A 23,020-nucleotide genomic window follows, 5' to 3' on the forward strand; every position below is an offset into this window, starting at 1 on the left:
TTGCTTTCCCGTTCCAATCGTTGAAGAGGTGCTGGAAAAACTGGAAAATGCTAAGGTGTTCACCATCATGGACTTAGAAAATGGGTTTTTCCACGTTCCTGTGGAAGAAAGCAGCAAAAAATATACGGCGTTCATAACGAAGGAAGGTCTCTTTGAGTTCAACCGTGCGCCTTTCGGTTTTTGCAATTCGCCAGCAGTTTTCATCCGTTTTATAAGTTTTGTATTTCAAAACCTTATAAATGAAAACATTCTTGACCTGTACATGGACGATATCGTTATACACGCTGAAACCGCCGACGAATACCTGGGAAAGCTGAAGAAGGTTTTTGATGCTGCAGCTGAATACGGGCTGAAGATGAAGTGGAAGAAGTGCCGATTTCTGCAGTCGACCATTACATTTTTGGGTCATCAAGTTGGAGGAGGGGAAATCCAGCCTGGATTGGAGAAAACCAAAGCCGTCAGCAAGTTCCCGATGCCGAAAAACATAAAGGCTGTGCAGTCGTTTTTAGGATTAACTGGGTTTTTCCGTAAATTCATAAGAAACTATTCGCTAATCGCCAAACCACTGACCAATCTGCTGCGAAAAGATGTCCCATTTAAAATGAGTCTGGAGGAGCAGCAGGCGTTCGCTACGTTAAAGGAAGCATTGGTGAAAGAGCCGGTCTTGAAACTTTATCGCAGGAATGCAAAAACCGAGATACACACTGATGCCTCAAAGGACGGGTTTGCAGCGGAGTTGTTACAATGGCACAAAGGACAATTGCATCCGATCTTATTCTGGAGTAAGAAAACCTCTGAAGCACGACAGCATAGCTATATACAGGAAGCCAAAGCAATTTTCCTAGCTTGCAAAAAATTTCGTCAGTACATACTTGGAACCAACTTTAAGCTCGTAACGGATTGCGCTGCTTTCAAGCAAACGTTAAGCAAGAAGGACGTTCCGCGGGAGGTAGCCCAATGGGTCCTGTACTTGCAGGACTACGACTTTGAAGTGGAACACAGACCAGGAGAACGGCTGAAGCATGTGGATTGCCTGAGTAGGTACCCAATTGATGTCATGATGGTATCTTCGGAAGTCACAGCAAGAATTAAGAAAGCCCAGCAGGAGGATACGATGATCAAAGCAGTTTCCGAAATTTTGAAAAGTAAACCATATGACAACTTTAAGTTGAAAGCTGGTCTCGTATACAAAGTGGTGCAAGGCACGGACTTGCTGGCAATACCGAAGTCATTAGAAAAAGAAATAATAACCGACGCTCACAACGCAGGACACTTTGCCGCTCAAAAAACAATGCATACCGTACAGCAGAGCTATTGGATTCCACATCTGGAAGGAAAAGTAATACAGATCATAGGAAACTGTATGAAATGTATAATCTACAACAAAAAGCTTGGCAAAAAAGAGGGATTTCTGCATCAAATTGACAAAGGATCACAGCCGCTGTATATTATACACGTGGATCACCTTGAGCCTATGGATGCTACTTCAAAGCAGTACAAGTACATCTTCGCAATGGTTGATAGCTTCAGTAAGTTCGTATGGATGTATCCCCCAAAAACAACAGGAGCAGACGAAGTTCTTAAGAAGTTAAGGGAGTGGGCTGATGTATTTGGTAATCCGGCACGCATAGTAAGCGATCGTGGAGCAGCATTTACATCTTCAAGCTTTGAGGAGTTTGTCAAGGAAAAGAACATCGAACACATATGGAGCACCACAGGGGTACCAAGAGGAAACGGACAAATTGAACGCGTAAACCGATCTATTCTGAGCATCATTTCCAAATTGTCGTCGGAGGAACCTGGAAGATGGTATAAGTTCGTACCGCGAGTTCAGAGGGCTATTAACAGCACTGTTCATGTGTCTACAAAGCGTTGTCCATTTGAGCTGATGATCGGGGTAAAAATGCGTTGTGGACCGGATAGCGACATACTTCAGCTAATAGAAAAAGAGATGGTTGATAATTTTGAAGACGAGAGGCAAAAGATGCTACAAGAGGCAAAAGAAAATATTCAGCAGGCCCAGGACAGATACAAGGAACAATTCGATAAAAAGCGGAAATGCGAATACGGATACAAGGTCGGAGATCTCGTAGCCATACGTAGAACACAATTTGTAACCGGAAGAAAGATGGCCAGCGAATTCTTAGGACCATACGAAATAACCAACGTGAAACGAGGCGGACGCTATAATGTTCGGAAGGCAGCAGACGTCGGAGGACCAAGCAATACGACCACAAGCAATGATAACATGAAACTATGGAGCTTCTCTGTAGAAAACGAGGACGCATGGTCATCAGGGACTGATGACTAATCAGGATGACCGAGTGTAAGAAGGAGTTGGCCAGCTGGCCTATTGAGGGGGCAGCGGAGATAAGCAACAGCAGTAATAACAGCAGCAGAGGAACAGCTGATTAGCAGCAACAGCAGTAGTAACAGCAGCAGCAACAGCAGTAGTAACAGAAGCAGATCAACAGCGGACAGAGAAGAAGAGGAACCGAGCGAAGCAGTGAAAAGGAGAGAACAGCAGCATACGGACGCGACTCAAGCAGCAGCAGAAAATCAGCAGAAATAAGCCGTAACATTAAGAACTTTTGTAAGCACACATACCAGGCCACCGCGATAATAATACGAATAAACAATACTCTAAATAATATCTTACATATGTATACTTTATGGTGTCGGAAACGATTCCATCTGGACGTTACACAGATCCACTTTTACCACAAATCTAATATACCCCAATACTCATTTTGAGTATCGGGTATAAAAAGGTGCAGGTTAAAAGTGGGCAACTTTTGTATGCGATTCGGTATAAAAATCAACTTCCGTTGACGCGGATGCCGCATGCCTCATGCTGGGCGGCCTTCCTTTTTGGCCACGAATTTTCAAGTGCCAAGGCGTTCCTCATTCTGCCCTGCCCTCCCGTCGCCTCCTTATTTCCCCTGGCCTTCTTGCTGGGCGCTCTTCTAATTGGCAATTGAGCTGCGGTACGTGCTGCACATATTTATGAAATCAAATCGACAGCCACAAGGCAATTTATATTTATTTTTCTGTGTGTGAGAGCATTTCCCCAGCATCCAACATCCAACATCCATATATTTATCAGGCAATTCAGCGGAGAGTGTGTTTCTGATAATTGATTTCGCTACACTGATTCTGAAGCCATCGTCTGATCCAGATGCTGTTGATGATTACTTCTGGGGAGGCACATACATACCTACGATGATATCCCCAATAAAAACAGTCATTTTTTATAGGGAAAAAGATTCAAAACTCAAATGTCCAATCGTGTTGTTAGTTTTCTGCATGAAAAATCGAATAAAAGAGTCGGTAAACGCTCGATATTTTATAAATGTATCTATCAGTGATATGTACATATGTCCCAAATTTGAAACTTTTTCATATTGGATCTTACAGAATGAATATCTTTGTCACATGCCCATCAAATATCCCATCAAAAACCATTAATTAACTCTACAAATGACTCTTCCATAACTCTGTGCCGCTGCGTAATCTAATCTTTGTGATGCACTCCAACGGCATCTACGTGGAACGGATTGTGGAGTCGCTCAAATCGTACTTTTTCCTCGCTAGCTTCTAGCCTCCCTGTGAAATAAACGAAACGAACTCCCAGTGTAGTATGTTGTATGCCAAGTAGGCATATGCCCACCGTATTGTAGTGTATACAATATGTCAAGTGGTCATATGCCTAAAATTAATGTAGAGTATCACGCTCATAAACATAAAGACACTTTGTCCCAATGTTTACGTAACACAACCACACTCAAGAGCCGTAATACGATCAGTTCCTTATATGTGGACTGGCCTGCAGCGTGAGAACTGCAGTGTCGGCAATATATTCCAAGTGGTCAAATGAGCATTCCAATGTATATGCCTTCTGCATGTACATTCATACAAATATGCATACACCAATATACTTACACATAAATATAAGGCATAGATATAAGCATTGCATGTTTCGGGTTAGCTGAACCCAACATGAAATTATAAGAATCATTCGGAATAAAGTAACACTGCGGAGCAGACGCTCCAAGAATTGAAGTTATCTTATTATCACATTATTACTATTATTATCACACTTATTACAGTGCTCTTTTCGTTTCTGTTTTTCTAATTTGCATCAATTTGGCCGAAAGCCAGGGAAATGTTTCGGTCTACGCCATCGATAGATGGAAATGATTCAGGGATGGGTGGGTGCCAGAAATCTCTCTTGGATCATTATAGATCCTCCTATATCCCATCCGCTCACACTCACACACTGCACACACACCACACACAAGCATACACACGAACACAGTTTGTTTTTGTTGTTTTCCTTTCACTCTTTCTTTTCCCTTGTGTCTGTGTCTGTGTATTTCCCTTGTGTTTGTTATACCCGATACTCAAAATGAGTGTTGGGGTATATTAGATTTGTGGTAAAAGTGGATGTGTGTAACGTCCAGAAGGAATCGTTTCCGAGCCCATAAAGTATATATATTCTTGATCAGCATCAATAGCCGAGTCGATCAGATCATTTTTATAGCCAAAAGGAACAAATCAATTTGCACTGGCTACGCAGCCCCCGACGTCACGATCAGACTGATTTTCTGTCTCTCTCGCACTCACTCTTTGTCGTGTCGTTCAATATTAGCGGCTTCTGCCGGAGGAGAGCCATACTGACTTAGTATCGGGTATAACTGTAGAGTTGCGGTGTCCGCTGCAACTCACAACGTTCCCCCTCGTTTTCTTTATTTTTGCAAATTGATTTACTTTTCATTTACTTTTATTTTCCAACTCTTTTTTCCTATGTTTTGCGCATTCTGTAAATTCTGTAAATTGCCATAAATAATACCCGGATCGCTATAATCTATAAACCCGTATCGTATCTCTAACATCGTATTCGCCAGTGGCTTTGCTTAAACCTAAGGCACTTGCAAGGCCGCTCCGAGGCGGACCACCGGCCATCGGATGGGCAGCACGAGTACTACCAGCAGCAGCAGCAACTGCACCACCTGTTGCACGTCCGCGAGTTCCGCGATCCTTGGGCAGATTACTACGAGAATCTGGAGCGGAGGCAAGAGAGCCCAGCGCCGGAGCATGAGAGTCACCATAGCGACCATGAGCAGGACAATGAGAACCACCGTCACCACCCACCACTCCTACTCCTACACCCACTGCCAGCAATGCCTTTGGCAATGAAAATGCCATTCCGAATGGCTATGCAACTGCCGAGAAGCTCACGTCCAAGGATGTGAATTCCAATGAACTGAATGCACACCCAATCCCACCAGAACATGCCAAGCCCTCGCCCACTGCCACTGCCACTGCCACTGCCACTGCCACTGCCACTGCCACTGCCACAGCCACAGCCACAGCCACAGCCACAACCACTGCCACGCCCTCGCCTCATCATTCCGCGCGTAGTCAGAGAGTAAGAAAGAGTTCGAAAAAAGAGCAGCCAGAAGTCGCAGCCGGAGTGCAGCCTGATGTAAAGGCAATCAATCTCTCTGGCCTCCGACCCGAACCCGCACCCGCACCCGCACCTGAACACCCCCCAACCACCAATATCCAGACCCCTGCATTGGATAGTGGTGTCCTAGTGCCTGTCCTAGTGCTAGTGCTAGTGATAATGTAATCTCATGGTTTCGTGCTGACCAGTCACTGTTTTGCATACGAATTGTCATTGTCATTGTCCTGCGTCCTTTTCCCACCGTCCTTTGTCCATTGTTAGCTATTGAATGGCTCATGTGGTGGCTGTCCTCCGCCTGGGGATGAGTGCATCTGTTGATTTATTAGTTTGCACTTGCCCGGTTGAACGTGAACAGCAATTCATACGGCCGCCATCGTCATCATCATCAGAAGAAGCAGTAGAAGCCATCTCATCCTTGTGTTGCATGCCATATCCAGCTCTCTCCCTCTCGTATCTCCTCCATTTCGCATAGTAATCTACCACAAGGTCGCCCGGACATGAGTTGCAACCGTAAGCAGCAGCAGCAGAAACAGCAGCAGCAGGAGCCGCACCCGCAATGCATCATGATTTATGCCTCGAGTAGCATTCTGTTGTCATATTAATCATACGTCCTGTGTACCGTAGCGTGCCCCAACTAACATCTCAATGTTTTTGCCTGGCTAATAAATGTTTAATTTGTAACCGCACACAATGCATGCATGCCCAAGCACTCCAGCAACCCCCCCACCCCTTGAACACCTACCCGCCCAACCGAAAATAGTTTTAGATCCCACACTCACCTTCCATTGCCTACTTTCAGGCTGGTCTGGCTGGAGCCCTGTCGCAGCTGCAGATCGGAGTGCAGCGGTCGCCCGAACAGGAGCCTACGAGAGTCTGATGCGGCGCCAGTGCTGGGAGTCGGGACAGATCGACTACTCCGGCGCCGACTCGTTCGACAACATCTGGAAGAAGATCTCGCAGACGCTGGACAAGAAGCCCGAGCAGGAGACCGACCAAACCGGTAGTTCATCATAGACACAACACAACAAAATAGAAACGAACCTACACGTAGAACAAAACAGAACAAAACACAGCAGAAGAAACGCATAAACCGTTCGTTTTTCGTCGTTTTGTTGCCACTTTTTTGTTACGCACACCACCAAACACACACAGAGATACCCCCTCACCACACACACACGCACACACACACACACACACACATGTGACACACAGTGTGTATTCTAGTGAGTGCGGTCGTGTTTTTAAATCGTTCCGTACAATTCAGTGGAAAACGTCGGAAGTTAGCCTGGAAAAGAGGCAAAGAGTTGTTAGCGCGAGCCATAGTAGTGCTGCGTTACTTACCTGCGCGGAACCCAAGTCCGCAAGCAGAGAAGCGGCCACCTGGCCAATAGTACTGGCCGAAATCCCAGTGGGACGCCGTCGAGCCCTAGGCCGAAGGGGGGGGGGAAGGAACAGCAGGTAAGTGCCTGTTTTCCTATTCTTCTTCGCTGTGATTCTTGGCGCCACTTGTTTGTTGCTGCCTTCTTTTTTGTACGATTTCAACGAAAGTACAAAATTGTACGATTAGACCTAGACAAATAGCTAACCATAAATAGGTTAAGATTTCCCAGCCACCTAAAGAAATAAACGATAATATGCTCTAAATATAAATATGTGACATGCACTACTGACCTAAATAAATATACAACGGACAGCTGCATGCATTTGTGTACATACACTGTTAAGATATTTACGGCACTATCATAAAACACATTCTGGATGACCTGCATGTGGTCAAATCACACACCATCTGCATGATAACCATTGTGACCGTCATAAATATGACCCTTGGAATATTCCACTGTTGGATTTGTAGTAATTGCTTAGTCCTAAATAGAGATAACACATTTCCCTAGCAATATGATACTCAGAGCTAATTAAACATACCTAAGATCCTAAGTAAACAATCATACTCATAGAAATTGTATATAAACCTTGCACTTTACCAAATAAAATCAGTACGAAAGAAAACTCTGACGTATTCACATCTCCGAAGCCCAATTTGTTCAAGTACCGATTGCGGCGACCATTTGTTACTGGTACATGAACCGGTAGCATACAAATTTACATTTTCAGCATACGATTGTCATATTGACAATCACCAGAATCAAGTGAATCTACATCAACAGATTCATTTGATTTGTTCATTTGGTGACCCCGACGTGATGAATTGACATTCACCACAAAATCAAGTGAATCTACATCAACAGATTCATTTGATTTACACATTTGGTGACCCCCGACTTTTTGGACACTTAACCGTTCATCTGGATGTTGTTCCCGATTTGGAACTTGGATTAAGTTGGAAAATCCTACATAATTGGTCAACTTGGCGACCAATTTACATACATACAACAACACTCACAGTTGTGATTTAAAACCTTCGGTGAAGGAAAACGTAATTGGAGTTATTTGGATCTAACTCAACCATCACAGTCAACTTGGCGACTAAGGTTGAATTGGAAATAAGAATTCCAGTGTCATAAATATTTATTGAGATACTTTGACCATCTTCGTGGTTGTGAGTAGAGGCACAACCAGTCATAGTGACAAACAAATTACCTCCATCGGGTCAAAGTATTAAAATAAATAAAATAAAATGGCATCATCAAGCATTAATGTTATGCTAGACAGGCAGCTTGCCACAGGCGAAGAGATTCAGAGCCTGGTACGAAATTATAAAAAGGATTCTGCTGAAAGGAAGCAGAAACCAGAATATTTTAAATCCCGCATTGAGAACCTATCAAAGCTCTGGGACGCATTTTCAAAGGAGGAATGTAACATCAAAAAAATAGCTCAAAACTCAAAAATTGAGCACAGTTATTTCTCTAACGAATATTTCAAACACACAAAAGAGTTGGTCGTCAGATATAAAGACGAATTTACAAAGCAGTTAGCTGCACTAGAAATGGATATAGATACAGGATCCATTACATCTATGGAGAGTGAGCCTGAAATAGAGCCCATGATCCGAGAACAAAAGGTGCTGCTTGAAAGTCTAGAGCGCATCATAAACAGAATGACGAATGAGACGCGAAAGGACTTCAAACCAATAATAATAAAATATTGGGTTGAGATTAGAGCGATCCACGTTCAAATTTATAAAAAATGCATTGATCCTGTGAAAATGGGATATAACATTAACAGTTACATTGCAGCTGAAGATGCAGTAGTAACAGTCCAAACAATGACTGAAGCAGACGCTGTTCAGCAAATTATCGCTGCTCCACATATGCATAATGCATTACCCCTGCCTATCCCTAAATTTGATGGTGACTACTTAAAATGGCAACAATTTCATGACATTTTTAAACAAATGATTCATGAAGCATCGGTACCCGTCATTCAGAAGATGTGGTATTTAAAAACCAATGTTACGGGAGAAGCGGAAAATTTAATACGCCACCTTTCGCTAACAGAAAATAATTACACAACGGCATGGAACATGCTTCAAGAGCGTTTCAGCAACAAAAGAGTGCTTAGTAACGCATTCTTTCAAAAATTATTGGATCAACCAAGCACTTCCAATGATGCAAAGTCCATTAAGGCTTTGCACGATAATGTAAAGGAAACATATTCAGCACTCAATAACATAAATATAGATACAGCTGGATGGGATCCGATTCTTCTATGTGTTTTGACAAAAAAGTTAGATCGTCAGACTCACACTTTGTATGAACAATCCATACCAAGTACAAAGAAATTACAGCCTTTGAGCGAATTAATGAAATTTCTCGAACAAAGGTTCCTTACCTTGGAAGCCATTGGATGGGAAAAAACAAAGAAACCCATCACATGTGCCTCAGCAGGAACTGAAAGTCAGTATGTCTGCTATTTTTGGGAAAAGCCAAATCACGCTATTTACAAATGCACGCAGTTTTTAAAAAAAACTGTCGCAGAGAGGTTAAATTGGGTTCAAAAGAACCAACTTTGCGTCAAATGTTTCAAACGCGATCACACTGCAAAGAATTGCCAACGAAGAGATTGTGTTAAGTGCAATAAAGGACACAACACTCTACTACATTTGGAAATCAAGTCTGAAGCCAAAACTGCAGCATCAGCAAATAGTAGTCAAAACACTTATGTATTACTAGCTACTGCTCTTGTTACAATAAAAGGCAACAATGGACAAATGGGTGAATTTAGAGCCCTACTTGATTCAGGCTCTCAAGTCAATGTGATTTCTGAAAGAGCATTGAAAATATTAGATCTGAAAGTCACAAAATCAGAACTACAAATAAATGGAATTGGCGGTCGAACACAAACGACTCAAGAAAGAGTCAAAGTTATGCTTACTTCACAAGATAACAAGTTTAATACAAGACTAGAAGCAATAGTATTGACACACATAGTGGCAGATCAACCAGCACAGTCAATTGATACGTCTCGTTGGAAGCTTCCGAAAAATATCACTTTGGCGGATCCCAACTTTGACAAGACTGGAAGAATAGACATGCTGTTGGGAGCAGAACATTACTTCGAAATCATGCAAGACAAGCATGTATCAATTGGAAAAGGATTGCCCAGGCTACAGGAAACGAAACTAGGCTGCATAGTGGCTGGCAAGTTAAGACAGGAGTCAAAGAGCCAAAGCACGTGTGCAGTTTTGACTGAGGAGGACAAGGTGGATCAGCAAATCTCCAAGTTTTGGGAATTGGATTCATTCCCGACCAACACACCATGCTTATCCCCTCTAGAGAAGCGATGTGAGCAATATTTTGTTCAAAATATTCAAATGGCATGTGACAAGAAATTCATTGTCAGACTCCCATTTTTGGAAGATGCTTCTTCCCTAGGGGAGAGCCGTGATTTGGCTACACGTCGACTTTTTTGCCTGGAAAAACGACTGTCACGAGATCCGGAAACCAAGGCAAGCTAAAATTGAGAGTTGTCTTTGATGCTTCTGCTGTTACGTCGTCCGGCAAATCACTCAACGATTTGATGCATAACGGTCCGACTGTGCAAAGTTCGATATTTTCAATATTGCTTCGATTCCGGTTGCACAAATATGTATTTACGGCAGACATCGAAAAAATTTATCGTCAGATCTGGGTCAATCCTGAGGACCAGTACTATCAAACAATTGTATGGCGAAATGATCCATCAGAAGATCTGAGATATTACAGACTCAAAACTGTAACATACGGAACTAAGGCAGCTCCATATTTAGCCACGAAATGCCTACAATATCTTGCTCAAAAGGGCAAGAGAGAATACCCGGCTGGAGCTGATGCACTAGAAAAGGATTTCTATGTGGATGATTGCTTAACAGGAGCAGATTCCATACCAGAGGCCCTCCAGAAACAGAAGGAACTTAACCAACTCCTACAAAATTCTGGATTTAAGCTGAGAAAATGGTGCACAAACAACGTGCACATACTACAGAACATTCCGAAGGAAGACATGATTCCAAATGTACAACTGGAGGATACCACTTATGAAGACTGCAGCGTGAAGACCCTGGGAATAACGTGGATGCCTAAATCCGACCATTTCTGTGGAAAAACGGAGATTGCCACTAAGGAAACAATATCCAGAAGAGATGTCGTATCCGAAATTTTTAGGATCTTCGATCCGCTTGGATTGTTTTGGAGCTGCAGTATATATCCGAGCAATACATAAGGATAAGCGGGCAACGATTCAATTGCTATGTGCCAAATCACATTAAGCGCCCATCAATGCATTAACATTACCCCGTTTGGAACTAAAAGCGGCGGTGTTAGGTGCTCAATTGACAGCAAAAGTAAAGGAAGAGTTATCAATGGAAGATGCATCAACCTTCTTTTGGTCTGACTCAAGGATCGTATTGTCATGGATTAACTGCTCGTCATCCCTCCGAGACAAATTCGTAGCTACAAGAATAGCTACGATTCAAGAATTGACGATACAAAGACAGTGGAGGCATGTCTCATCCGAAAATAATGCAGCAGATGTACTCTCCAGAGGAATGACGGCGACGAAGTTCATAAAACATAGCATGTGGTTTTATGGACCACTATTTTTACACAGCCCAACATCTACATGGCCACCACCATTTGTGGCTACAAAAGAGGATTTGATCAGTGCAAATCCCCAAAAGATTGGTCAGTCATCAATTATGACTATCACTCAAGAGGATGACCTAATCTACAAAATAAAGCACAACAACTCATACAACAAGCTATTGAGAATAGTAGCTTACATGATGCGTTTTCGAGGAAAGAAAACGCACACAAGCAAGACTGTCCAATTCAATGAGATGAAAGAAGCTCAGAAAATTGTCATTCGTTACATACAACAGAATGACTTCAAAGAAGACATACGTCACTTAACAAAACATAAGGAAACACAAAAGGGAAGTTCGATTAACTCTCTAACACCATTCATGGATCAGAAGGGAATCTTACGAGTAGGTGGTCGACTGGAAACGGCAAACATTTCATTTGACGCCAAACACCCAATGCTCCTGCCCTACAACGATCCAATTGTGAAGTTGATCCTTGGTAAGATACACAAGGAAAACATGCATTGCGGCCCCCAGGCATTGCTGGCAGCATCAAGACAACAGTACTGGATACTCAAAGGAAAAAACATGGCCAGAAGTATTGTGCAGAACTGCGCGAAATGCACTAGAGCCAAGCCTAAACTACTAGAACAAATTATGATCATGTAATGATTCATCTGGTTAAAAGGTGGTACACAACAAGACTCCCTTCTCAGCAGAGACATACACTTAGCTCATCAGCTAGTGAAGAAAACGCACCAAGGCATCCGTTCACAATCAATATTGATGATGTTTGAGCATACTATGTTCAACGGCCGGGAGGATGTACGATTTCAACGAAAGTACAAAATTGTACGATTAGACCTAGACAAATAGCTAACCATAAATAGGTTAAGATTTCCCAGCCACCTAAAGAAATAAACGATAATATGCTCTAAATATAAATATGTGACATGCACTACTGACCTAAATAAATATACAACGGACAGCTGCATGCATTTGTGTACATACACTGTTAAGATATTTACGGCACTATCATAAAACACATTCTGGATGACCTGCATGTGGTCAAATCACACACCATCTGCATGATAACCATTGTGACCGTCATAAATATGACCCTTGGAATATTCCACTGTTGGATTTGTAGTAATTGCTTAGTCCTAAATAGAGATAACACATTTCCCTAGCAATATGATACTCAGAGCTAATTAAACATACCTAAGATCCTAAGTAAACAATCATACTCATAGAAATTGTATATAAACCTTGCATTTTACCAAATAAAATCAGTACGAAAGAAAACTCTGACGTATTCACATCTCCGAAGCCCAATTTGTTCAAGTACCGATTGCGGCGACCATTTGTTACTGGTACATGAACCGGTAGCATACAAATTTACATTTTCAGCATACGATTGTCATATTGACAATCACCAGAATCAAGTGAATCTACATCAACAGATTCATTTGATTTGTTCATTTGGTGACCCCGACGTGATGAATTGACATTCACCACAAAATCAAGTGAATCTACATCAACAGATTCATTTGATTTACTCATTTTTGTTTTGGGCAAAATTGGCCAAGCACACCGCAAGTGGTGTTGGATAACGACGGAAGAACAGCTGACTAAAGGCACGGAGCTAAGTGCTGGAAAACGACAGCGTCTGGCCAATAGAGGGCGCGGCCACAGCAACCGGAGTTGCCAGATCAACGGCCAGATCGGAGATGAGCGATCAGCGGGAACAAGCTGCGGCTTGCAGCACTCCACTGACAAGCTCATTCGCCTGGGATGAGGAGAATCCCTTTCGCCGGAAAAATGCTCTGGCGCGATCGCCAAACCAGTTGGCGGAAGCAGTGGAGGAGCGCGCAAGATCCTCTCCTCCAACGCTGCAGCGCCCCCAAGAGGAGCAAGCAGACCAGAAGGAGAGGGCCATGGCGCATTTGGCGAGCTTGGGCCAAAAGGCCAGAGAGTTGAGGAAGCTGATGGTGCTCCCAAAGAGGTCCATCACGAACCCAATGAGGGATCTGGTGGATGAGATCGAATATCTGCAGCGAGAGTTGGAATCGTGCTGGCAGGCGATCTCTGCGGAGCAGGCTGTAGCCAAGGTTACACAGCCGGCAGTGACGGAGAGGGCGGGAAAGAGGGCACGGCCAGAGCCCAGGAACACCACCCACCCGTCCCCGTCCCCGTCCCCAAGGCCGAAGAAGCCAAAACATGGACCCAAAAAGTCAAAAAAAACGGAGAAGAAGCCGCAGGAAGGCCAAATGAGGGACGCCGTAGCTCGCAAGGGACCGGAGGACGCCCCAAAGGATCGAGATGTGGGGTGGGTGAAGGTCGTAGCTAGGCAAAGGCCAAAGCCAAAGCAGCAGCAACGACCAAGACCGCCACGCAGCGATGCAATAGTCATCGCCGCCACCAGCACTGTCTCATATGCAGACATTCTAAGGAAGGTCAAGACAGAGCCAAGTCTTAAAAAGCTAGGGCAATCGGTGCAAGGGGTGCGACGCACGGCAAAAGGAGAGCTGTTGCTGATGCTGGAAAAATCGGCGGACCCGAGAACGCACGAGATGCAGGCAGCAGTCAAGGAAGCGCTAGGAAGCACGGTTGAAGTAAGGAGTCTTACCGAAACTGTCATCTTGGAGGTAAGGGACATAGACGAAGTGTCCACCCAAGAGGAAGTCCTAGCGGAACTCAAAGCGCAGGCAGGGGTGGAAATCTGCGAGGCCGCAGCCATCTCCATCAGACCAGCCTATAGGAGCACGCAGACCCTGACTCTGAAAGTTCCACCGGCTATAGCAAAGCCCCTCCTGGAGAAAGGAAGAATTCGCCTGGGGTGGGGGTATTGCAGAATACGACCCAAGTCAACTCCCCGAAGATGCTACAAGTGCATGGAATTTGGCCACATCGCGCCTAATTGTAAGAGCAGCCAAGACTTCACGAAGTGCTGCTACAATTGCGCAGGAGCCGACCACCAGGCCAAAGATTGCAAAGACGAACCAAGTTGCATTCTTTGCAAGCGCCGCCGGGTGAAGGACTTGAAGCACCAAACGACGAGTTCGAGGTGCCCGCAGTACCAAAAGGCGATGCAGCAAATGAAGGATAGATGAAAATCATCCAACTAAACCTCAACAACTGCGAGATGGCACAGCAGCTGCTGGACCAGACCATAAGGGAGCACCGTATTGATGTAGCAGTCATAAGCGAGCAATACCGGAATCGCAACTCGGGAGAGTGGGTTGCTGACTCGAGCAAGAAGGCAGCGATATGGAGCTGTGCGAGTCCCACACAGCAACTACTGCAAACATACGTCGGAGACTGATTCGCCAGAGCCCGGATAAATGGAGTGCACATATATAGCTGCTACCTGCCCCCGAGCCTCAGCCTACAGCAGGCGACGCAGGCACTGGAAAGGATTGCTGAAGATGCGCGGGAGAAACACCCTACGCTCATAGCCGGCGATTTCAACGCTTGGGCGACGGAGTGGGGATGCCCGAGAACGAACCCAAGGGGACAGGCGCTCTTAGAATGCTTTGCGACGTTGGATGCCGTACTGCTGAACACAGGCACACAGCAGACGTTCGGCAGAGCTGGAACGGGGTCTATAATAGACCTTACGTTCGTGAGCAGCAGCCTCAGCCGCAGGACAACGTGGGAAGTTAGTGGCTTATACACCGGGAGTGACCACCAAGCCCTCATATGTGAAATCCAGGAAACGGGCGCACCTAACCCGTTCATTGGTAAGCAGATCGGTTGTAAGACCGAAACGCTAGAGCCGGATATGGTCCGGGCCATGTTTGAGGACTACGAGACCAACGGTACGGCTGACGAGAGAGCAAGCCAACTGGCTATACATATGCTGGAAGCATGTGATGCCTCCATGCTAAGGAAAAGAAGAAGCCTGAACAACCGCAGGCCAACGTATTGGTGGAACGCTGCAATAGGTAGCGCCAGGCAGGAGTGCCAGCGGAAAAGACGACTATACCAGCGTTCGAGAGGTTCCCCGGAATTCGAGAGGCTCCAAGGAGAATATAAGGAAAGCAGACGCTGCTTGAAGAGGCAGATCAAGGATGCCAAGCGCAAATGCTTCGAAAAGCTCTGCGATGACGCAGATGCGAACCCTTGGGGCTACGCATACAGGCTGGTAATGAAGAGACTGCGAGTGTTCAGTCCCCCGCCGCCAATGTGTGCAGATCTGCTGGTTAACATAGTAGAAACCCTATTTCCAGAGAAAGTGGCAGCCCAGAGGGTGATGGATAGAATACCGCCACCTGAAATAGAAGCCACCACGGGAGCAGAAGTCCTCGAAGCTCTACAACGGATCAAGAACGGGAAAGCACCAGGACCTGATGGGGTCCCAAATGCCGTTCTCCGCACGGCTATTGAGACCAATCCACAAATGTACGTGGATTTATTCAATGCGTGCATGTCCGAAGGGACCTTCCCCAGACCATGGAAACGACAGCGGCTAGTCCTCTTACCCAAGGGGAACAAGCCGACCGAGGAGCCATCATCCTATAGACCACTCTGCATGCTCGACACAGTGGGTAAGATCCTCGAGCGCATAATCCACACCAGGCTGGAGAAGGCAGTAACGCGTCAGCTCTCACCGAGACAGCACGGGTTTCGCAAAGGCAGGTCCACGGTGGACGCAATCGGCGAGGTATGTGAGATAGCAAAGCGAGCTATCGATGGCACCCGATGGATGTACGGGACCAAAGAGTATTGCATAGTGGCAACACTCGATGTCCAAAATGCATTCAACTCTGCCAATTGGGATCACATACTAGAAGAATTGAGAAACTTTCAAATACCGCCGTATCTGCAGAATATCATCGCGGACTACCTAAGAGACCGAGTGCTCATATATGAGACGGATAAAGGGACACGTGAGCACCAAATCACTGGAGGAGTTCCCCAAGGATCGGTCCTCGGCCCGCTGCTGTGGAACATCATGTATGATGGAATCCTCAAGATGGATATGCCAATGGGCGCCACGGTGATAGGCTTTGCCGACGACATAGCAATAGTCGTAGTGGCAAAACAGAAAGATGCGGCGGAAGAAATCTGCAACGACGCGGTAGAGAGAGCCAGAACATGGCTATCAGGGAGGGATCTCTCATTAGCCACCCACAAAACGGAGGCGGTGCTCATAAGCAGCAGGAAAGTAGTGGAGACGGCCACGATCCGAGTAGGAGACTGCACTATTAGCTCCAGTCCAAGCCTGAAGTACCTGGGGGTCATGATTGACCACAGACTCAGCTTCAAGCATCACATGGCGTATGCAAGCAGCAAGGCAGGAAAGACGGCAGTGGCCCTATCCCGCATCATGGCCAACACCGGAGGCCCGAAACAGCCAAGGCGAAAGCTACTAGCGAGCGTAGTTGGCTCAACGCTAATGTACGCTGCACCAATATGGGTTTATGCAATGAAGCATAAAACATATGCCCGAGAATGCAACGCAGTCCAGAGGCTGTGTGCCCTGAGGGTGTGTTGCGCATTCAGAACGGTATCCCAAGACGCCGCACTTGTGGTCGCAGGAATGATTCCCATCCATCTGCTGGCAAGAGAAGCCGCAGGAATCAGGGCACAGCGAACCCTGGGGACTACGGACCAGGACACCAGAGGTGCCTTAAGGCAGCGCACAATCCTGCAATGGCAAGATTCGTGGGATAACAGCAGCAAAGGGCGGGGGACTCAGGGGCTAATCCCAGACCTGAAGAGTTGGCTGAACCGTAGCCATGGACAAGTGGAGTATCACCTGACACAACTGCTGACAGGACACGGTTGCTTTAAAGCCTACCTGCATAGGTTTAAGCACGAGGACGACCCCTTCTGCGTGGTCTGCGCAGGGGTCATCGAAGACGCAGAGCACTGCTTCTTCGAATGTCCAAGATTTCGGCAAGAACGAGAGGATCTAAGCAACAAGCTTGGAAGAATGCCAGCGGTGTCAAACCTGGCAGAATGCCTGCTGGAGTCGGAAGGAAACTGGGCCTCGATTAGATTCATGGCCGTAACTATGGCTACCAAACTGCGTCGCGAAGAAAGAGCACGCAATGCAAGGAGATAAAGGATAAAGGAGATTATTAAGAGAAGAGCCCTACGGGCATCTCCACCCGGCGAAGTAATATCTCGCGACAGTACCGCCGGGATCCGGGATAGGTGCGGTTGGTTTTAGAGCGGTTAGAGTCCCTCACTTCGGCTTCGGTTGAGTCGGCATGAAGCTTTCCTGTAGTCACACAACAACAAAAAACAAAAAAAAAAAAAAAAAAAAAAAAAAAAAACACACACACACACACACAAAGGAAAACGGCATCAGGAGCCCACAAGAGCGAGGCAACACCCCGAACTGAGGAGAAGAGCGCGCGCGGAAGGCCCAGGCAAGGACACCAAGCTGACGCCACTCGACAAGAGGAAACCAAGATGCAGTGCGGCAAGGCGGAAGACACCAACCCTACACAGAAGTGGAGTGAGGTGAGAGGCAGGCGTGCGAAACGCAAGCAGACAGGCCGACCAGACGCAGTGCTGGTCAAATGCACCGAGGAGGCATCATACGCCGACATCCTCAAACTGGTGAAGGCAGCACCAACGCTCCAGAGCCTCAAAAACAAGGTTCAGGGCATCAGGAAGACAGCCTCGGGCGAGCTGCTTCTAAGGATGCAACAATCCTCAGACCCCGCCACCCAGGAGCTGCAGATGGCCATCCAGGCAGCGCTTGGGGATAAGGCAGCCGTGAGGGCCATGCAGAAGACAGTCGCGGTTGAGGTACTCAACATAGACGAGCTCACGACAGGCGACGAGGTATGTGAGGCCATAGCTGCAGCGATCGACGGCGACTTAACACAAGGAGCAGTGCCGTACATGCGGAAAGCATATGGCGCAACGCAGGTAGCTACGCTGAACCTTCAGCCCGCACTCGCAAAGAAGCTCCTGGAGCTTGGAAAAGTTCGAATCGGCTGGGTTGTCTGCCGCGTGCGGCAACGGATTGCGCCAACCCGCTGCTTCAAGTGCATGGCCTATGGACACACTGCAGCCAGGTGCAGATCCAAGCGGCCTGTGTCAAGCAATGCATGCTACAAATGTGGTGGGGAGGGGCACAAGCACAACCAGTGCAACAGCCCGCCAATGTGCATACTATGCGCTGGCAAGCCAGGAGACGTCCGCTCAGCAGCCCACTCGGCCCTCAGCCGCAGCTGCCCTGAGTATAAGAAGGCACTAGCAAAACTGGTTGATGGTTAAGCTCCTGCAGCTCAACCTAAACCACTGCCGAGCTGCTCAGGATCTGTTGGCGCAAACAGTCCTGGAGCAGAAGATCGACATAGCGCTACTCAGCGAGCCGTACGGCAAAAAACACGAAGGAGTCTGGCAGCAAAGCTCAGACGGAGGAGCAACAATCTGGAGCTGTGGCCCACAACCAGGCCAGCTTACCCACAGAGCATCCAGAGTGGGATATGTGAGAGCTAAGCACAGCGGCACTTTTGTCTACAGCTGCTACATAGCACCAAGGTTCACGCAGCAGGAGTATGAGGCGATCATCAGCAACATCGCTAACGACGCACGAAGCAAATCGCCGGTCCTGATAGCGGGCGACTTTAACGCCTGGGCCACGACTTGGGGCAGCGCCAAGAACACACCCCGTGGGACATCGCTCCTGGACGAGTTTGCAAGCCTGAACGTCTGTCTCCTCAACACAGGAACCACACCAACGTTCAGCAAAGCAGGGCGGGAGTCTATTATAGACCTCACCTTTGCAAGCCCAGAGCTCGCCACGCCACGCGAAGTGGCAAGTGCTGAGTGCTTACACCCATAGCGACCACTTAGCCGTAATGACGGAAACCTTTGCACCCAGGAACACAACAAGGATACAGCGGGCGCTCCAGGCCGGGTACAAGGAGGAAAGCCTGAGCAGAGCCGCGCTCCTCTCGGCAGCAGAAAACCTAAGCGCCGCCGGGGATGCTGAAGCATCCGCGCTTGCCGTTTACAGGACCGTCAAAGCGGCCTGTGATGCAGCCATGAAAAAAAGAAAGATCGGAGGAAGCAGGCACCGGCCAGTACCGTGGTGGAATGAGCACATTGCCAAGGCCAGGAGGGAGTGCTGCGCAGCTCGGCGTGCCTACCAGCGAGCAAGAGGCTCCGCCCAATTTGGCAGAAATGGCGCGGCATTCAAGGCCAAAAGAAAAGAGCTGAAGGAGGCCATCAGAAGCAGCAAACTCAAATGCTTCAAGGAGCTCTGCGATGCGGCCGATGCGGAACCTTTTGGTGGAGCATACAAACTAGTCATGGGGAGATTAAACAGACAGCCTATGCCCAAGGATCCGGTGCATATGAGAGAGATAGTCGGCACCCTATTCCCTAGACAACCACCCTTACAAGAGGAAGCTAGGGTAGAAGGAGCTAGCCTGAGGGACACCACCACCATTATCACTGCCAGAGAAGTACTGGAGGCCACGGGTAAGCTGAAGATCGGGAAAGCGGCAGGTCCAGATGGAGTCCCTAATGCAGCACTAAAATGCCTAATTAGAGCCCATCCGGAAGCATTCGCCACAATGTACACCCAGTGCCTAGCGGAGCGGACAGTCCCACGAGCATGGAAACGGCAAAGGCTGGTTCTGATACCCAAGCCAGGCAAAGAGCTCAACGACCCATCGTCATACCGGCCGCTGTGCATGCTGGATACCATGGGCAAGATTTTCGAGAGGATGGTATGTAACCGACTGGAGGCGGAACTGGCTGAGCGTCGCGGACTTTCCGACCTCCAATTCGGGTTCCGCAAGCAGAGGAGCACCACTGACGCCATCGAGATGGTGACAAACCTTGCCAGAGAAGCCATGGCAGGAACGCGATGGGCTGGAGGCGACAAAAAGTACTGCCTAGTATGTACACTAGACGTACGAAACGCCTTCAACTCTGCCAGCTGGAAGAGCATCCTAGAGGCCCTGACCAGGAGGGGTATATCTGAGCAAATCACACGGACTCTGCGAAGCTATTTCACGGACCGCGTCCTGATCTACGACACGGAAGAAGGAGCAGAACATCACCAAATCACCGGAGGCGTCCCACAGGGCTCGGTCCTAGGGCCGATACTGTGGAACGTGATGTATGACGATATCCTGCGGCTTACATTACCGGAAGGGTGCACCCTGGTGGGCTTCGCCGACGACATAGCACTGGTGACAGTGTCGAAACACGTAAGAGACGTAGAGGAGAAAACCAACGTAGCAGTCGGGATGATAGTGGCCTGGCTCGCAGCCAACGGGCTAGCATTGGCGGAGAAGAAGACGGAGGCTGTGCTAATGTGAGTCGGTAGCACGATCATCAGGACCAAGCCTGCGCTAAAGTACCTAGGGGTAATGATGGACCAGAGGCTGAACTTCAAGGCCCACCTGGAATACGCCAGCGCAAAAGCGACTGCAGCAACGGCGGCCATAAGCAGGATGATGGCCAATACAGGGGGACCACGGCAGCGTAGCAGGCAGCTCATCGCTGGGGTGGTCACCTCCATAATCTTATATGGATCAGCAGTGTGGGCACCAGCAATGATGGTTTCCACATACAGCAGAGACTGCAGAAGCGCATACCGACGCTGTGCCCTGAGGGTTACATGCTGCTTCCGGACGGTGTCTGAAGACGCCGCACTTATTGTGGCAGGCATGGTCCCACTGGATCTCCTGGCAGCGGAGCGGCAGAGCGGAGGGGAGGTAGCCAGCGAGCGGCGAGAGCGCACTATAGCCCAGTGGCAACGGCGCTGGGACCAAGCGGCAAAAGGGAGGTGGACCAGACGTCTCCTTCCCCAGCTTAGCCCATGGCTGCGAAGAAGGCACGGCCAAATGGACCATTATTTGGGCCAACTGCTGACGGGGCATGGCTGCTTCAAGCAGTACCTGCATCGCTTTAGGCATGCTGACGACTTGTATTGCAGCTGCTGCGGGCCTGGAGTCGACGAGGATGCAGAGCACGTCTTCTTTGTATGCCCCCGCTTCTCGCAAGAACGAACGAGGCTAGGGGAGACGCTTGCAGAAGTGAGTGTGGACACCCTCACCGACCAGATGCTAGCCGATGAGCAATCTTGGAACGCGGTCGCCTACATGGCAGCAAGCGTGATCAAGGAGCTGCGCAGGCTGGAGCGAAGCCGGACAAACTAAGCCAGAAGGATGACCCCACAGCCCGCACCGCGAAGTAATGCCTAGCGGCAGTCCCGCGGGAGCGGACCCACCCAGCCATAATTGTTATTTTATAAATATAAATTGTTTTCCCAAAAAAAAAAAAAAAAAAAAAAAACACACACAAAGGAAACACTGGTGAGAGCGATGCTGGAGGACACGCGCAAATAGGAGGCTGTATGCAACTTTGCGTGCGTAGTAATGCGTAAGCTACGCGAGGCCGAGCGCGCCAGAAGACGGCAGACAGGAGGGGCATAGAGTGCCCGCCCGGGCCCTGCGACGCAATACCTGACGGTCGTCCCGCAGGAGCACCTGGCAAACCAAACCTACCTACTTAAACACCTAATACTTCTTTCTATACTACTAATTCTATCCTGCTGTATATATCATGTAAACGCTTTTCCCTTCCGTTTTTCACTACCTAATAAAATATGGAATTAAAAAAAAAAAAACACACACACACACACACACACACGCGTTAGCAACACCCTAATAGCCATCCAGAGCGATCTGAGAAGATGCGAAAGGGAGCGACGCGTAGAGGAGAGTGCCTGAAGTAGGCAACCCATCCCCGCGAAGTAATACTTTGCGGTGATCCCGCGGGGAATGAGGTGTGCAGCTGTGCGTGGTGGTGAGTTTAGCTGGGAAGCCCCGAAGGGGTAGTCCAGTTCGTTGACTGGTACGGGCCGGTCGCGTCTCTTAGAGATTCTCACCCACCGTGGCGTATCCATGGAAAAAAAACGAGGGGGAACGTTGTGAGTTGCTGCGTACACCGCAACTTTACAGTTATACCCGATACTAAGTCAGTATGGCTCTCCTGCGGCAGACGCCGCTAATATTGAACCACACGACAAAGAGTGCGAGCGAGAGAGACAGAAAATCAGTCTGAGCGTGACGTCGGGCGCTGCGTGGCCACTGCAAATTGATTTCTTGCTTTTGGCTACAAAAATGATCCGATCTGATCCAGATTCAGCACTCTGATAGATATAGTCATTATCTATGATTCTGCGTTTTTAGTTTTCTCGAATGTGCAATATTGTGGATGCAACAGATTTTCGTTCTTTGTGGGGGCGGAAGGGGGTGGGGCGAAATTCTGAGATATACGTTTTATAGTGAGATCTAACAGAAGTGCGGATACCAAATATGGTTACTCTAGCCTTAATAGTCTCTGAGATTTGAGGATGCCACAGGTTTTCGTCCTTTGCGGGGGCGGAAGGGGGTGTGGCGAAATTTGGACACGAAACGGTCAAGGTCAGATATCACAGGAGTGTGGATACCAAATTTGGTTGCTCTGGCTCTTATAGGTTCTGAGATCCTTGAACTCATATTTTGCAATTGGCAAAGCCGACGATGAAACCTGTGTGT

The 23,020-nt window shown here is 47.6% G+C and overlaps 1 protein-coding gene across 1 annotated transcript in view; it reads left to right on the forward strand.

Annotated features, from left to right (window-relative positions):
• Positions 1-6,595, forward strand: part of LOC108158480 (glycogenin-1) — a 36,277-nt gene extending 29,682 nt beyond the window's left edge. Inside the window, 2 exon segments of the mRNA XM_033396583.1 lie at positions 6,270-6,330; positions 6,333-6,595. Coding sequence (XP_033252474.1) covers positions 6,270-6,330; positions 6,333-6,484 — 213 coding nt within the window. The 3' untranslated portion in view covers positions 6,485-6,595.
• The last annotated feature ends 16,425 nt before the right edge of the window (positions 6,596-23,020 follow it).

This window comes from Drosophila miranda, assembly GCF_003369915.1.
Source record: "Drosophila miranda strain MSH22 chromosome Y unlocalized genomic scaffold, D.miranda_PacBio2.1 Contig_Y1_pilon, whole genome shotgun sequence".
Taxonomy (NCBI): domain Eukaryota; kingdom Metazoa; phylum Arthropoda; class Insecta; order Diptera; family Drosophilidae; genus Drosophila; species Drosophila miranda.